This window comes from Pristiophorus japonicus, chromosome 10, assembly GCF_044704955.1.
Source record: "Pristiophorus japonicus isolate sPriJap1 chromosome 10, sPriJap1.hap1, whole genome shotgun sequence".
Lineage (NCBI taxonomy): Eukaryota > Metazoa > Chordata > Chondrichthyes > Pristiophoridae > Pristiophorus > Pristiophorus japonicus.
Genome location: NC_091986.1, coordinates 45,440,716 through 45,458,600, shown reverse-complemented (window position 1 = coordinate 45,458,600; position 17,885 = coordinate 45,440,716). Strand labels below are relative to the sequence as shown.

The 17,885-nt window shown below is 42.7% G+C and overlaps 1 protein-coding gene across 2 annotated transcripts in view; it reads left to right on the top strand.

Moving 5' to 3' along the window:
- The window catches only part of fgf14 (fibroblast growth factor 14), a 356,072-nt gene extending 346,180 nt beyond the window's left edge, over window positions 1-9,892 (top strand). For both annotated transcript variants that reach the window (XM_070891408.1, XM_070891409.1), the window contains 2 exons: window positions 4,060-4,258; window positions 9,705-9,892. In XM_070891408.1, coding sequence (XP_070747509.1) covers window positions 4,060-4,258; window positions 9,705-9,841 — 336 coding nt within the window. In that variant the 3' untranslated portion in view covers window positions 9,842-9,892. The remainder of the gene's footprint in view (window positions 1-4,059; window positions 4,259-9,704) is intronic.
- The last annotated feature ends 7,993 nt before the right edge of the window (window positions 9,893-17,885 follow it).

Here is a 17,885-nt window from a genome sequence, read left to right as displayed (position 1 = left end):
ATTCTATGTTCTGTTATTTTAGCTAACTGTGACTAACCTAAATTTAATCTGTGAGGCACCCGATCTCTTCACATGTCCTGTTGTTGCATTTCTCTCTCATTAGTGTGTAACTAGTCAGTTAATCCTGTAATCCTTGTTCTGGCAAATTTCAGTTGCCTTTTCCCTTCTTGCTTTGAATCTGTTTTTTCTCAGTAACTATCCTGTTTTCTGTTGGATCCTTGTTTATTTTAGAAAGCTCCATAATGTCACCACCAATTTATCAGCTGAAAAAAGGTTTCCAGCATAACAATCAACCACAACTTGTATTTATGCAATGCCTTTAACGTAAACGTCCCAGGGTGCCTCACAGGAACGTTATCAGAAGTAATTTCACACGAGCCACATAAAGAGATATTAGGGCAGGTGACCAATACACGTGAGCTCCTTACACGTGCCCGTAGGGGCCGCAAATTACGGCCTAATATCTTTACTAGGAAAATACATTTGTTGATGAATTGTATCATCTTGATAGCACAATTCATTTTCAAATGTATCTCATGACCAGAGAAGACAGGAGCTGTGAGAAAATACTGAAGGATTTTATGATCACGTTTGAAGGGGCATTCCAATTGTTTCCAGGTTGATTAATTTATTCTCCACCCCACCTGTTGTAAGTGAATTGTGATCATCAGCATTTAAAATAAAATATATTCTTTAGCTCTCAGGTTCATAGAATGATGGAAAGTTACAGCACGGAAGGAGGCCATTCGACCCATCATGTCCGTGCCGGCCCACAAAGAGCTTTCCAGCCTAATCCGACTTTCCAGCTCTTGATCCGTAGCCCTGTAGGTTACAGCACTTCACGTGCATATCCAAGTACTTTTTGAATGTGGTGAGGGTTTTTGCCTCTATCACCCTTTCAGGCAGTGAGTTCCAGACCCCCACCACCCTCTGCGTGAAGAAGGTTCTCCTCAACTCCCCTCTATTCCTTCTACAAATTATGTTAAATCTATGTCCACTGGTTATTGACCCCTCTGCTCAGGGAAATAGGTCCTTCTTATCCACTCTATCTAGGTTCAGTGAAGTTCCAATTAATGTAGGTAATGTTTGGAATTTTCACAATGAGAAATATATGATGATCCAGAATGATTCCACCCAGCTAAATATGACAGATTCTAGTCCCATGCCAATAGCGCCGTAGTCGTGCAATGCAGTGACTTCCAAAGCAGTGTTCTTTACATGATAGAGGTTTACAAACATTCTAGCCTAGAAATTTGGGCGTGCCCATTTTTGGGCACCTTACCCGCAGAGGGTCAACAGTCTGCGCTGGGGGTGGTCAGAGGAACCCCAGAGTTTGGGCCTCGAACCGCATCCTGATGTAAATGATGCTGCGGTAGTAGTCGGCACAGGTTAGTGCTCCTATTTCCAGGTAAGTGATTGGGTTGGATCGCAGGGAGGAATGGGAGGAGGAACGATCGCCCTCGGAGTCCATGATCAGGGTTCGATGTGGGATCAGGTAGTAAGATCGCAGGCCTCGGGAGCACTGTCGGAGGGGCTAGGAGGTCGGGGCCAGGGGGAAGATTGGGGGGGGAGCTTGGAGGTCGGAGTTGGGAGCGACAGCAAAGATCTCGGGAGCGCTGGTGCTTGTGGTAAGCTCTTACCTTTTTTTTTTACTTGCGTGGAGTTTAGCATTGGTTTTCCTGACGACAATCAGCGCTGGCGCTGGATGCCTCAGGCTAAAAACCAGAGTTGCAACAGGGACCAGAACCAAGTGTTAGAACATCGCCCCCGCCATCCCACCCCACCCCCCGCCCTATTTACAAATGAAAATGGACTAACGCCTGCTTCAAGCGTGGATAGGGGCGTCTCTTGTTTGCCCTTTACCAAGATGGCGCCCGGCACGATTAACGCCAGAAGTACGCGCTGCATCGGACACCACTTTGGTCTCCAAATGGCACCCATGGCGCCCAAACAAGGGATGGCACTACCGAACCCAATTTCACGGCCCTTGTCATTTCAGAACCTCCTTCTGCATGAGGCTCGGACGCAGAGGACCGTTTAGTTGTCGAGCCTCGGGTTGAAAAAGCTCAAGCTGTTCTACAAACGGGAGAAAATAGCAATGTGATTGCCTATTGCCGTGTACTTCTTAATAATTATTCAAAAAGTGCGCTGAGCACAAACTGCAATTAGGAGATAAGGCTATTATCTTTGAATTCAAATTGGTGGAATAGCTTCTTGCGTCAGATGCTGCTGGGTGGGCAGATAAATCAATGCACACTAGGAAAAATGGAGGGAGGAGAAATGAAATGCATTTCTAATGTCAGCTACTGCACACCAAGGTGTCACTGCTGTAAGTCATTTAATTTTGGTGATATTAGTGACCGTGTGCTTAATGTGTTGGTATGATGTTCTTCTGGCTCTTGTTTTAATGTCAGTGTTAACTCATTCAAAATAAGCCTTAAGCTTCTGTCCAGATAGTGCATGGTGTAAGACAGAAAATGAGCAACACTTACATTGGATTGCTCTAGCAAGCGGTATCGACACAATGGGCCGAATTGCCTACAGCTGTGCTCTGAACTTCAAAGAAAGGAAGACTTTCATTTCTATAGTGCCTTTCATGACCTCAGTATGCCTCAAAGCATTTTACAGCCAATGAAGTACTTTTTCTGCAGTGTAGTCACTGTTGTAATGTAGGAAACGCGGCAGACAATTTGGGCACAGCAAGCTCAGGCAAACAGCAATGAGATAATGACCAGATCATCTGTTTTAGTGATGTTGGTTAAGGGATAACCATTGGCCCAGGTCACTGGGGAGAACTCCCCTGCTCTTCTTCGAATAGTGCCATGGGATCTTTTCCGTCCACCTGAGAAGGCAGACAGGACCTTGGTTTAACGTCTCATCTGAAAGACGGCACCTCCAACAGTGCAGCGCTCGCTCAGTACTGTCCCTCCGACAGTGCAGTGCTCCCTCAGTACTGTCCCTCCGACAGTGCAGTGCTCCCTCAGCACTGTCCCTCCGACAGTGCAGCACTCCCTCAGTACTGACCCTCCGAAAGTGCAGCGTTCCCTCAGTACTGTCCCTCTGACAGTGTGGCGCTCCCTCAGTACTGCCCCTTCGACAGAGCAGCACTCCCTCTCTACTGTCCCTCTGACAGTGCAGCTCTCCCTCAGTACTACTCCTCCGACAGTGCAGTGTTTCTTCAGTACTGCCCCTCCGACAGTGCGGCGCTCCCTCAGCCATGGCTCAGCGAGGCACTCTCGCCTCTGAGTCAGAAGGTTGTGGTTTTGAGTCTCACTCCAGAGAGTTGAGCACAAAAATATAGGCTGACGTTCCAAGTTCAGTACTGAGAGGATGTTGTACTGTCTGAGGTGCCATCTTTCAGATGAGACGTTTAAACCGAGGCCCCTGTCTGCTCTCTCAGGTGAACCTAAAAGATCCCACAACACTATTTCGAAGAAGAGCAGGGGAGTTCTCCAACATCACTAAAAACAGATTATCTGGTCATTATCACATTGCTGTTTGTGGGAGCTTGCTGTGTGCAAATTGGGTGCCGCATTTCCTATATTACAACAATGACTACACTTCAAAAAGTACTTTGTTGGCTGTAAAGAGTTTTGGGACGTCCTGAGATCGTGAAAGGCACTTTATAAATGTGGATCACCCTAGATTTTTGTGCTCAAGTCTCAGGAGTGGGAGAACCCACTGACTCCGAGGTGAGATTGCTACACACTGAGCCACGGCTGTGTCAGGTATAGAAGTAATGTTAGGTGGGTGGCACCGAACTTGACTTTCAAAATCATGAAGATTGTAGGAACAAGGGAAGACTGAGGAAGATGAGAAGTTCCATGCTTTCATTGTCGTGGGGAAGAATGAGTTAAGTGAAAGATTGTGTTGAGTCTGGATTTCAACTTAGTGAAGAGAAGGAATATTAAGATGGAAATTAATTCAGCTGAAACTGAACTTTAGCAGCAGCAATAAAGTCCAGGATATGAGTTCAAGAACGTCGGTTTTTTTAAGATATAGATTGCCATCTGATTCAAACATTCGGTTGAAACCATTTTGATGTTGTTGCATCCACAGGAACTTTTTACACCGGAATGCAAGTTTAAGGAATCAGTGTACGAGAACTACTATGTGATCTACTCATCAATGATCTACAGACAGCAGGAATCTGGTAGGGCTTGGTATCTGGGTTTCAACAAGGACGGACAAATCATGAAGGGAAATCGTGTGAAGAAAACTAAACCAGCGTCTCATTTTCTGCCCAAACCATTGGAAGGTAATGAGCTCATGCGCCATCAGTTGTTTTATGATTTTATTAGTTCACAGGATGTGGGCGTCACTGGCAAGGCCGGCATTTATTGCCCATCCCTAATTGCCCCTTGAGAAGGTGGTGGTGGTGAGACGCCTTGTTGAATCTCTGCAGTCCTTCTTTGTAGCACTTTGCTACAAATGTGTGTCTTGTTGAAATCAGAGGGCAGTTAAGAGTTAATCACATTGCTGTGGGTCTGGAGTCACATATAGGCCAGACCGGGTAAAGATTGCAGATTTCTGTCCCTCAAGAACATTAGTGAACAAAATGGATTTTTACGACAATCCGGTAGTTTCATGAGAATTTCCTATCAGCCCGATCACAGCCCAAAAGCCCACTAAGATTGGGAAGATTATTGCCGGTGAAAACTTCCCCCCCAAAGAATTTAAAAATCTGCCAAGCGAAAAACATCAGCCTTGCATCCTCATTCTGAGCGAAAAAGTGCAATTTAGGGTCGATTGGGCGGTTCGTAAACAAAATGGGCGAAAAATTTTAAAAATCAATAAAAACTTACCTCGAGGTTGCAGGTTGGGCTCAACACCAGAAAAACAATAAAAATCATTTTTCAAAAACCATCAACTAAGAAATCAAAAAAACATTCCCAAGACACTTTAAAACTGAATCACCATAGCACATTTTATAAATAATTAGTAAAAAAACAATTACTAACCTTTTTCTTGAAGAGCTACTCACCTAGCACCCAGCTCCGCTGATCCTCGTGGGCATTTTTTTAGAACTTACCTACGGGTCACCACTCAGCCAAATATCACGCCAGGGTAATCTACGCTGGCGGTCCACTCACCAGCGGTACCTCGAAACCACCGGCATAATTCAGGTAAGGACATTTTCGCTCACTTGATTACCGTCCACAATGGCCATTACCGTCCAGAAACCATTGGAAATTCCAGCCCATGGTCACCATTACTGATACTAGCTGTTTATTGCAGATTTATTTAATTAGCTGAATTTAAATTCCCCAGCTGCCGTGGTGGAATTGGAACTCACTTCTCCGGATCATTAGTCCAGGCTTCTGGATTACTAGTTTAGTAACATAACCACTATGCTAGCATATCCCATTATGTCATGTTGGACCTGTTAGTTACTAGATTTATACTATGATATATCTTACCAAACCTATCCATTTTTCATCGCTCTTTAGATTGCAGATTGTAAAATGCTCTAGAATGGTGGTAGGTCCTAAGCTCTGGAATTCCCTCCCTAAACCCCTTCGCCTCTCTACCTCTCTCTCCTCCTTTAAGACGCTCCTTAAAACCTACTTCTTTTGGCAAAGCTTTTGGTCATCTGTCCTAATATCTCCTTACATGGCTTGGTGTCAAGTTTTGTCTGATAAGGCCCTTATGAAGCACCTTGGGACGTTCTACTATGTTAAAGGTGCTATAGAGATACAAGTTGTTGTTCATAGAATCATGGAGTCACCGAAATTTACGGCACAGAAGGAGGCCATTCGGCTCATCGTGTCCATGCCAGTTGTAGGACACTCAGTAATGAAGTCCTACATGAGTGATCCAGGAATGAATGGGATAAAGTCTCTACCCCATAGTCCCTACCCACCCCCACCCCTACACCCCTGGAGCTGTGCATTATATTTGTAGCACAGCTATAAATACAAGTAGAAACCAGTTTTAAATAAAGCTTTTGGAATAAGCAACAAGTTTTTGAATATATGGGGAATCAAGGGATATGGGGTTAGGGCGGGAAAGTGGAGTTGAGGTCAAAGATCAACCATGATCTTATTGAGTGGCGGCACAGGCTCAAAGGATCATATGGCTGACTCCTGCTCCTAATTCTTATGTTCAACTCTTTCTTGATTTCTGAAAGAATCCATTCTGACATCAGAGCAGAGAATAAACTCTCAGACATTGTTTACTTTTATAAAGAGACTTCAGTTTACCTTTTTGAAGGTTCCTTCTGAGCATCTTACTGCTAACCACCAGCATGATGATTGTGATGCATTTGGTGTAAATAATGTCTGAGTTTATTCTCTCGCTTTCATTATTAAGACTGACTAAAATTAACATTTATAGACTTAACAAATTGTACTTTACAGCATTTAAACTGGCATTCTGAATTAACGGATGAGATTGATCAGGTGCATTAATTTATGATTATACAGTGAAATAGGGCCTCGTGTCTCAGAAGCAATAGAGTTGAAGGTGTTTTTCTACTTGTGGTTTAGACAGAGTAAATAAAGAGAAACTGTTTCCAATGGCTGAAGGATCGATAACCAAAGGGCATTGATTGGCAAAAGAACCAGACGCGACATGAGGAAAAACTCTTTTACGCAACGAGTGTTTCGGATTGGGAATGCATTGGCTGAGAGAGCAATGGATACAGAGTTAATAGTGGCCTTCGAAAGTCAATTGAATAAATATTTGAAGGAGAAAAATTGCAGGGATATGGGGAAAGAGCGGGGAATTAGGAATAACTGGATTGCTCTTGGAAAGAGCCAACGCAGACTTGATGGGCTGAATGGCCTCTTTCTGTGCTGTACTATTCTATGATTGTGTGTTAAAATGTCACAAGCTACTTGTGCTTCAAGGAACATTCATGGATAACTGCTATAACTCATGTCACTAAGCAGATATCCTCTGACACCCACTCCCTTTAATCTGATCGTGATAAACGGAACCTATACTCTACAGTTATTATAAACATTATAAACATCCTTTCCACCTCTCAGAACGAGTTTGAGTCTAGCTGAGAAAGGGCATCCCTCTGTCTCTCTCTGTGGAGGTTATTAATGAACCTGACTGTAAGTCTTTCTGATACCTTAAACTCCCGGTTCAGATAGGAATAGCTCTATATCAGCTAAATGGTCTAAAATGTTCAATTGCATTAAGTGTTTTTTACAGAGCATAGGGCTACCCGGCATAAATGGGGTGGTACTGACTTAAAATGATATCAGCTAACATTATGTGACTGCCAACTCAGTCAGAGCCGGAATGCCCGCCTGTTTCAGGTGGGAGGGTCTCTTTTAATATGCAAATCAGTGTCCTATGATGTATGTAGAACCCTATTGTAATTTTATGGTACAAATGCTCTCATGCACACTCTGCTCATTGTACTGGCATTGAGCCGCCTAACCATTGAGAGGCTACTCAAAAATAAAGACCAAACCCATGTTCATCTTTTATCTTTGTGGAAGCAGGAATACGCCACAAAAATGTTCCGGCGTGCTACCTCCCCCAACCCCAGGATTGCCTCCTCCTCCCATCACCTCCAGGTGTCGGTAGTGAGCTGATATCCCAATGAACATAAGGATTAGGATCAAGAAAAAGCTATACGACCCCTCAAGCCAGTTCCACCATTTAATAGATCATAGCTGATCATCGACCTCAACTCCACTTTCCCATCCTATCCCCATATCCTTTGATTCCTTTAATATCAAAAATCTATTGATCTCTGTCTTGAATATACTCAACGACTGAGCATCCACAGCTCTCTGGGGTAGCGCATTTCAAGGATTCACCATCCTCTGAGTGAAGACATTTCTCCTCATCTCAGTCCTAAATGGCCGACTCCTTATTCTGAGACTGTCATCCCTTGTCCCAAACACCCCGCCAGGGGAAACAAACTCCCTGCATCTACCCTGTCAAGCCCTGTAAGAATCTTGTATTTTTAAATGAGATCATCACTCATTCTTCTAAACTCTAGAGAATATAGGCTTAGTCTGCTCAATCTCTCCTCAGAGTACAATGGGCACACACAACTCACTGTATTCATGCCAATAAGGCCGGACAAAAGGTCATCAATCTGAAACGTTAACTCTGTTATTCACTTTGAAATTGGCCGTGGAGAAGGTAGGGCACCATGAGGATGGACATGTTGGGCGACCAATGGCTTGAGTGTGGGGGTGGGATGGTTGGAGATTGGAGGTCATGTGATTGGGCAATCATAGAACGATGCAGCACAGAAGGAGGCCATTCGGCCCATCGTGCCTGTGCCAGGTCTTTGGTAGAGCTATCCAATTAGTCCTACTCCCCCCTGCTCTTTCCCCACAGCACTGCAAATTTTTCCTTTTCAAGTATTTATCCAATTCCAGATATATTCCATGGTCTGAAATTTTTGACAGTGGTTGCATTTCACACTGACCTTTCCCTTCGCTCCCATCCCACCCCCTCCCCACCTTCCCTCCCCTCCCCTTCACCCCTCCACACACACCCTCATCCCCTTCACCTCTTCCCCCCCACCCCTCCCATCTCACCCCATTCCCACCTGAAACCTGCATTTGAAACATGCAGTTGCTGAGAATGGAATTCCATTGGCATTGAAAAAAACACATTCTCCGTTTTTTGCAATAAAGCAGGAATGTTCTTTGGAATGATCGCCCTTTGATTTTTGCTTTTTGCTAAACCGACAAGATTTGCATGTTAAAGAAGCATTATCTGGATGAGAAAGTGATTTGGCAAACTTCCTCCTGCTTGTAAATGATATGGAAATATACTATTGGATCTGAAGTTGCAAAAAAAAAAAAACAACAACAAAAAAATATAAAAAAAGAGGGCAGTTAAAAGTGTCTGGAGTGTCCCCCAGATTGGGGGGGGGCACTTGATCTAATGTTTATTTTGTCCCCCCTCCCCCCAAAAAAAGAGTTATGGAGCTGTTGCATTGTGAGTGGCTTAGCCAGTCTCGTGATGTTCACAAGATTCAATAAAACCCGAGTCAGTTGGGTCTAGGTCATCCATGATGAGGTTTGCAAATATGAGCCTAGTGGATGAACTGGTAATGTGTTGTGTGATTGTTAAACCTTTGTTAATAAACCAACTAGTTCATAATAGCAATGTGTTGCTATGAATTCTTAAGCAAAGAACCCATGAAGCAAATACATTACAGCAAATACATCGCATCAAGTCCTGCTCACCCATCACCCCTGTGCTCTCTGACTTACATTGGCTTCCAGTTATCAATGCCTCGATTTCAAAATTATCATCCTTATTTTCAAATCCCTCTCCCTATCTCTGTAATCTCCTCCAGCCTCACAACCCACTGAGATATCTGTACTCCTCTAATTCTGCCCTCTTGCGCATCCCAGATTATAATCGTTCAACTATTGGTGGCCGTGCCTTCTGTTGCCTCAGCCCCAAGCTCTGGAACTTGCTGCCGAAACCTCTCCGCCTCTCTATCTCTCTTTCCTCCTTTAAGACACTCCTTAAAACATACTTCTTTGACCAAGCTTTTGGTCACCTGCCCTAATTTCTACTTATGCGGCTAGGTGTTAAATTTTTTATCTCATAATACTCATGTGAAGCGCCTTGGGCCATTTCACTACGTTAAAAGTGCTATATAAATACAAGTTATTGTTTTTGTTGTTGTTGTTGTGAACATTATAAACATGGCTTGTCGAAAACTGGGAAGTCTATTTCATGTGTGCCTTTTCTCCAATCATTTGCAGTTGCCATGTACCGAGAGCCATCGCTGCACGATATTGGTGAAACAGTGCCGAAGAACGCAACCACTCCCAGTAAAAGCACAAGTACTTCTGTGATAATGAATGGAGGGAAACAAGTCAAAAAGAACAAATCAACATAGCCAGCCAGATCTTGGTGAGGACGTGAATTCCTAAACCATTGCACTGTTGAGCGATTTATCCCTGGCAGACTCTCACCTTCTAATGTCTGTGGATCAGGTAAAGCAAGTGAACCCTTGTTCCTTGCAGTCTTTGGACAATTTCATTGCAAGCGGATAAATCCCAACGCGTAACTACTTCCACAACAAGAAGAAATCTGGAAAACCAGCTAAACTCTGACCATGGATGTCCTACCAAGATAGTAGAATGCCTTTTATCTGTTTCCTGTTAACTGTGACACTCCATGAGAATGACGTTATTTCACAACTGCATTTGGTACATTTGCCTGCTAAACACTCGTCCGAAAGAGTCTCTCTTTTTCGAGTCCAGTTCCCGGAGAAGGTTAAGTGTTTCAGACCTGTCGATTTGTAACACAGCAGACAGCAGTGGGATCCCAGACCATCGCTGTAAATCTCTGCTCATTGAGGACCAAGTCCCTCTCTCCTTTTACACATGGCTGCTCTATGCACTGTCCCCTAACCTCTTTTTTTTTTGCAGGGACTTGTGTGTTTTTTGCTATCGAAGAAAAGTAGATGACGGGAAAAATTAAAACGACAGCACTGGTTTGGCTCCAGTGTGGGATTGGAAATACAAACCAGTTATCACGGATCCGGGAAGCCTCAGTTAATGCTCTCACCAGAAAGTGCATCAACGAGGAATAGAATCAGTGTCTCAGGCTATTGATTCGACGTGTAAATGAAAAGATTGCGTAGAGACTGGCAAACTGTTCTTTAGATTGGAGGCAATGTAGAAGGAATTGTGTCAGTCACATTCAATAGAAGGTGCTCTGATTAGCGCCAAGCCCCTGCACAGTTCCCTTCTTGTGATGTCTCGCTGTGCACACATGAGACTGCTGCCATTTGCCTGGTCCAGCGAGCAGGGCCCACTATTCCCAAATTGTGTGTGGGCTCCAGGAAACCTGGGAAGACCTATGTAGTCTGTGCGCAAAAGCCAACCCTTCCTTCCTTCTCGCCCTCCCTCCTTCCCCTACCTTTTGAGATTTTGAGCTACACTTTCACCAGCGTGAGGCTGTACTTTACGCGGCCCATTTGGAAAAAGTCTACTTTTTGGTTGAATTAGCACAGATGCTGAGATGACAAGACCCACTCCTGTCCAGTGACGGTGGCATGGGCAAGTCTACCAAAGTGTGCGTATGTCCTTGCCGCGGCAACAAGAGGTGGAGCTCCGAGTAGATAGTTTTGTTTTCAGCGCGGAGGATCTTAAAAAAAGGATTTTAATGGTTGTGACGGAGATTTGTGAGAGAGTTTTTTTTTGGTTCTTTTCTCTTTAAGCTCAGCATGTAGTACCACTCATTGTAGCCCATGTACCAGCGTACCTCTAGCCCAGCATGCAACCAGACATTAGTCGCTGGAACATGCTGGGCGGATGGTGATTTGCCTTGTCCTGAGAACATACACAACCAGGCTCCCAGTGAAAGAGGAGGCGATGGCCATGAGTCATAATAATCTTTGATTCATTGATTTGTCCCAACTATTGTAAGTGCTCAAAATAGTATTTTTCAACCACTAAACAACGTCAAAAAGCTAGATTTTATTTTAAAATTCGATCTGCTCCATATTTTATTTTCTGCCGCCAAAATCAGAAATCAGAAAAAGAGTTGGCTGAAAAAGCCCTCAAACTGGTCTAACTAGGACTCCTAACTCTAATTATTCAGCTAGATGATTGCAGCAAGCAGTTATCTTAAAACACTGATCTGAATAAATACCAAAATATCTTTATTTAACTCTTCCCCGCCAGTAACACGCATCCGATATTAGTTGGTTCAACATACTTTCAACTGTAATTCTATCAAGTGAGAAGTGCTGTAATTCTGATGTATATTAGAAATACTGAAAACAAAGCTGAGATGTTCTTAATTCCTGAGCAAAAGGAAATCAAAGAAAAATGGCAAAAAATAGTATCATTAATTCAGGAAAATCTATCCTTAATACAAATATAATACACAATGGCACAGTCATCAAAATGAATTTTAGAAACGGACCCATCCACCTCGCGAAACTTTAATTTCTTGAATGAAAATTACATTTAAACATGTTTACGAACACCACTGCCTCAGAATAAAGATTGGAGTCGTGAGATTCACGGCCGAGTAGGTCACTTATTATACATATAACAAGATTCAACTGAATGGAAATCACACAAAATTGCATTATAACTGTGAGGAAAAAACGCAGAGGGAAGTGTGAATACCGAGTTCAATTTAGAATCGGAACAGAATGAGTCGCTGCACTGTGAGCTGTGTCATTACATCAGAGAGAGAAGGTTCATTTAGGGTCCAAATATATGATGAGTAGGCCTTTATAACTGCGAATTCTATAAGCCAAGCGTTGTACTAATTAAAAGCCATTCTGTAGTCTGGTACTATTCAGTAAGTTTTGACCGTTTTATTTACATCCAGATATCGCAAACATTGTCACTTCCTCATCAGGTTTACTTGTCATATAGATGGTCCACGTCTTTCTGCATTACAAGGAATTGTTTGTCAATGCTGTAGGTTTCGCAGTTCTTACAAGCTTGAAATCTATTTAATAAGTATTTCTTCTTTCTAGTATTTATGATTTATTTTACAAACTATGACTTCTGCAGATTCTTATCGAGTAGGAAATGCCGCTATGCTGCTGCTAGGCTGCTAATGTATTACATCCGATAACTTTTGGCAATTTATAATTCATTCTTTGTCCAATGAAAAAAACTAGATTTGTGTTGATTTCTTTTTTTTTAAAGCAGGAAAAAAAAAGATTTAAGCACATCAGCCAGCGCCGGAGTCTCTGTACTGAGCTAATTAAATGCTGTGAATAAAATGAAACCATTTGCAAGAGTCATTTTGATTTCAGCTTTACGGGAGGCTGCTGCTCCTGGAGACGACATACAACACAGTTTTTGACAGTGAACCTTACAGTTTCACCCCTTGCAAACCAGTTGACTGGTTAACCTTAGGCTGAATTTATTTTTGTAAATGACAATGGGTATATAATTGTTAACCCCTCTGATTTCATTTTTCTTTTTGTTGTTTATATGAGTTGTCTGTGAGAGTGTCTATCCCAACTGAATGGTTGTCTTTGACAGGCTAATTATTATCACCTTTTAAACAAAAAAACAAAGTACAGCAGAGGGATATTTATTCTTTGTGCTTTGGTTAATATTTTGTCTCTTGTCTCATTTGTTGCATGGGAAGAGGATGGCAATGAACCAGAACTGCATGTAGTAGGTTGTATGTATCAAGAACTGTTGGTATGTATTACTAAATTTACATACATATATGCAAAAAAAAGAATTTGTCTGCATTGTACATTTTAAATGTTTACTATAATTTGTTGTACACACATACAACATATTGAATAAAATATTTATATGAAGACACAGTGCAGCCATGGCCCATAACCTTTACGCAGATCAAGTGTGCTCTGGCACTGTCCAGGATGAGAATGGGACAACGTGGACACGCATTTTAGCTCCATTGTCCAGTCCTTTCATTTCTAACGTATTTTCGTCCCTGGATTGGAAGTGTGCGCATCAGGCCATCATTGAGTGAAGTCGGAATGACTATAAATCCTTTCCCGCAGGGCGTGTGGGATACGACTGCAGAAAGTGGCTTGTGATTTGTACTGGGCAGAATTCTGCATTAAAATGTAGAGAACGCACGGAATTATTTTGGCACAAAGAGATCGTTTGCATATTTCTTAGGTGGACCAAAGAAAGCGCTGTTGAATTGTGGTTAATGTTGGGTGCTTCTGTGTGAAGGGACTGTTGGAATCAAATGGCTAGGGGTTTAACATGGTCACAAATAAAAACTCATCTGCACTGAGCGATTGGTGGTTGGTGTTTGACTGGGTCAAATATCTATCTATAGTGTATGAAGTTTAACAGTCAATGATGCACGTGACACACAGTAGTCAATACTGCGTATTTGACTCTGAATTGGTGTAACCCCACCAACACCAACTGCTCAAACCAACAAAGGATGGACAATAAATGTATCCTCACCAGTTCAGCCCCCATCCCACAAGAAATAGTTTAAAAAAATGCTCTGGAAATACATGGTTAAAAAAAATAACTCCTTCCACATAAGGTCGTTCAAATTAGGAGCAGGAGTAGACCATGCAGTCCCTCGAGCCTGCTCCGTCATTCAATAAGATTATGGCTAATCTTCAACTCCATTTCCCCTCCTGATCCCTTCATTCCCTTAGTGCCCAAAAATCTATCGCTCTCAGTCTTGAATATGCTTAACGACTGACCCTCCACAGCCCTCTAGGGTAGAGAATTCCAAAGATTCACAAGCCTCTGAGTGAAGAAATTTCATCTTGTCTATGCCAGAATGTGGAACTGAACAGCACAGTTGTAATAGAAACATAGAAAATAGGTGCAGGAGTAGGCCATTCAGCCCTTCGAGCCTGCACCACCATTCAATAAGATCATGGATGATCATTCACCTCAGTACCCCTTTCCTGCTTTCTCTCCATACCCCTTGATCCCTTTAGCCATAAGGGCCATATCTAACTCCCTCTTGAATATATCCAATGAACTGGCATCAACAACTCTCTGCGGTAGGGAATTCCACAGGCTAACAACACTCTGAGTGAAGAAGTTTATCCTCATCTGAGTCCTAAATGGCTTACCCCTTATCTTTAGACTGCCCCCGCTGGTTCTGGACTTCCCCAACATCAGGAACATTCTTCCTGCATCTAACCTGTCCAGTCCCGTCAGAATTTTATATGTTTCTATGAGATCCCCTCTCATCCTTCTAAACTCCAGTGAATAAAGGCCAAATCGATTCAGTCTCCTCATATGTCAGTCCAGCCATTCCGGGAATCAGTCTGGTGAACCTTCAACTGCACTCCCTCAATAGCAAGAACGTCTTTCTTCAGATTCGGAAACCAAAACTGAACACAATATTCCAGATGAGGCCTCACAAAGGCCCTGTACAACTGCAGTAAGACCTTCTTGCTCCTATACTCAAATCCCCTAGCTATGAAGGCCAACATACCATTTGCCTTCTTCACCGCCTGCTGTAACTGCATGCCAAATTTCAGTGACTGATGTACCATGACACCCAGGTCTTGTTGCACCTCCCCTTTTCCTAATCTGCCGCCATTCAGATAATATTCTGCCTTTGTGTTTTTGTCCCCAAAGTGGATAACCTCACATTTATCCACATTATACTGCATCTGCCATGCATTTGCCCATTCACCTAACCTGTCCAAGTCACCCTACAGCCTCTTAGCGTCCTCCTCACAGCTCACAACGCCACCCAGTTTAGTGTCATCTGCAAACTTGGAGATATTACACTCAATTCCTTCATCCAATTCATTAACGTATATTGTAAATAGCTGGGGTCCCAACACTGAGCCCTGCAGCACACCACTAGTCACTACCTGCCATTCTGAAAAGGACCCGTTTATCCTGACTCTCTGCTTCCTGTCTGCCAACCAGTTCTCTATCCATGTCAGTGCATTACCCCCAATACCATGTGCTTTAATTTTGCACACCAATCGCTTGTCAAAAGCCTTTTGAAAGTCCAAATACACCACATCCACTAGTTCTCCCTTGTCCACTCTACTAGTTACATCCTCAAAAAATTCCAGAAGATTTGTCAAGCATGATTTCCCTTTCATAAATCCATGTTGACTTGGACCGATCCTGTCACTGCTTTCCAAATGCGCTGCTATTTCATCTTTAATAATTGATTCCAACATTTTCCCCACTACTGATGTCAGGCTAACCGGTCTATAATTACCCATTTTCTCTCCCTCCTTTTTTAAAAAGTGGGGTTACATTAACTACCCTCCAATCCATAGGAACTGATCCAGAGTCAATAGACTATTGGAAAATGATCACCAATACATGCACTATTTTTAGGGCCACTTCCCTAAGTACTCTGGGATGCAGACTATCAGGCCCCGGGGATTTATTGGCCTTCAATCCCATCAATTTCCCTAACACAATTTCCCGTCTAATAAGTATATCCTTCAGTTCCTCCTTCTCACTAGACCCTCGATCCCCTAGTACTTCCGGAAGGTTATTTGTGTCTTCCTTCGTGAAGACAGAACCAAAGTATTTGTTCAACTGGTCTGCCATTTCTTTGTTCCCCATTATAAATTCACCTGAATCTGACTGCAAGGGACCTACGTTCGTCTTCACTAATCTTTTTTCTTCACATATCTATAGAAGCTTTTGCAGTCAGTTTTTATGTTCCTGGCAAGATTCCACTCATACTCTATTTCCCCCCTCCTAATTAAACCCTTTGTCCTCCTCTGCTGAATTCTAAATTTCTCCCAGTCCTCAGGTTTGCTCCGTGCCAGTCTGTGCCGGTGTTTATGCTCCACACGAGCCTCCTCCCACCTCTCTTCATCTCACCCTATAAGCATATCCTTCTATTCCTTTCTCCCTCATGTGTTTATCTAGCTTCCCCTTGTACTATTCACTTCGCCCTGTGATAGCGAGTTCCACATTCTCACCACTCTCTGGGTAAAGTGGTTTCTCCTGAATTCCCTATTGGATTTATTAGTGACTATCTTATATTTATGGCCCCTGGTTTTGGTCTCTCCCACAAGTGGAAACATCTCTATGTCTACCCTTTTGAACCCCTTCAGAATTTTGAAGACCTCTATCAGGTTACCCCTCAGCCTTCTCTTTTCTACAGAAACGAGCCCTGCTCGATCTTTCCTGATAAGTATATCCTCTTAGTTCTGGTATCATCCTAGTGAATCTTTTTTTTTATAATACGGAAACCAGAACTGTACACTGTACTCCAGGTGTGGTCAGGTTCAGGTAAGTTTAGACAACAGATTATAAGATGGTCCCAGGCCCATTTCATTGAGTTTCCACTTTGTATCATTTTCCAAGCCAGTTACTGTTCTACTACTTAGCATATTAAGATTCATTGGAATACCGGGGTTGAGATTGGTCTTTGATGATACCACACAATGGGCGATAGCGAATCAACAGCCTATTTTATATTACATCTGTGGAAAAGAAAATCTAGCACATTGCAAAACCAGCTGCCGATTCCCTGTCACCTATTTTGCTCTGTCGCGGAAGACTAGTTTCTATCTCTTTGATGCTGAATATTTGTGTCCTGCTCGCTGCCTAAGGATTAAATCTAAAGGGCTTACCTGAGGAATTGAACGCGCCAATATAAAAATGCTATTTCATGATGTTCAGCTGTCAACAATGCAAGTTCTTCACCAGAACAAGTTTCCAGATTACTCTCAACATTCATTTAATCAGAAGCATTTCTTCCTGTGACCAAGAATGTTCTTTGAATTGAGATGACAAGGCTGAGGACAAATGCTGATAAAAAGGAATTCCTCTTGAAAGAAAGCAGTGTTCATGTCTTAATATCTTCCATTAATTTCTTTGTGACTGAATTCTGGATAAAAATGCAATTGTTCCTCAGTTCTGGTGCATTAACTGTAGATGACAAGGAAGCCTGGAACCTTTGAGGGAAGTATTAAAATTCTTTTTGATTAGTAGATTTGATTTACCTTTTTAAAACAGACAGCTGCATTTTATTGATTTTGCCACTTAAAACTATAGTTTAAAGCAATTGGATAAATACTTGAAGGGGAGAAAATTGCAGGACTATGGGGAAAGAGCAGGGGGGAGTGGGACTAATTGGACAGATCTTTCAAAGAATCGGCACAGACACGATGGGCCGCTTGGCCTCCTCCTGTGCTGTATCATTCTATGAATTAGAAAGTAGGGTAAGGCACAGTGGAATGGAGATGGATGTGTCTGAGCGGCTGATTGGTGAGATCTTGAGCATATTAACTTTCTCTGTTGAGGAGTGATCTAATGGAGGTCTTTAAAATTATGAAAGGGGTTTGATAGGACAGACATAGAGAAGATGTTTCCACTTGTGGGAGAGAACAAAACTAGGGGCCATATATATAAGATAATCGCCAATGAATCCAATAGGGAATTCAGGAGAAACTTCTTTACCCAGAGAGTGGTGAGAATGTGGAACTCACTACCACAGGGATTGGT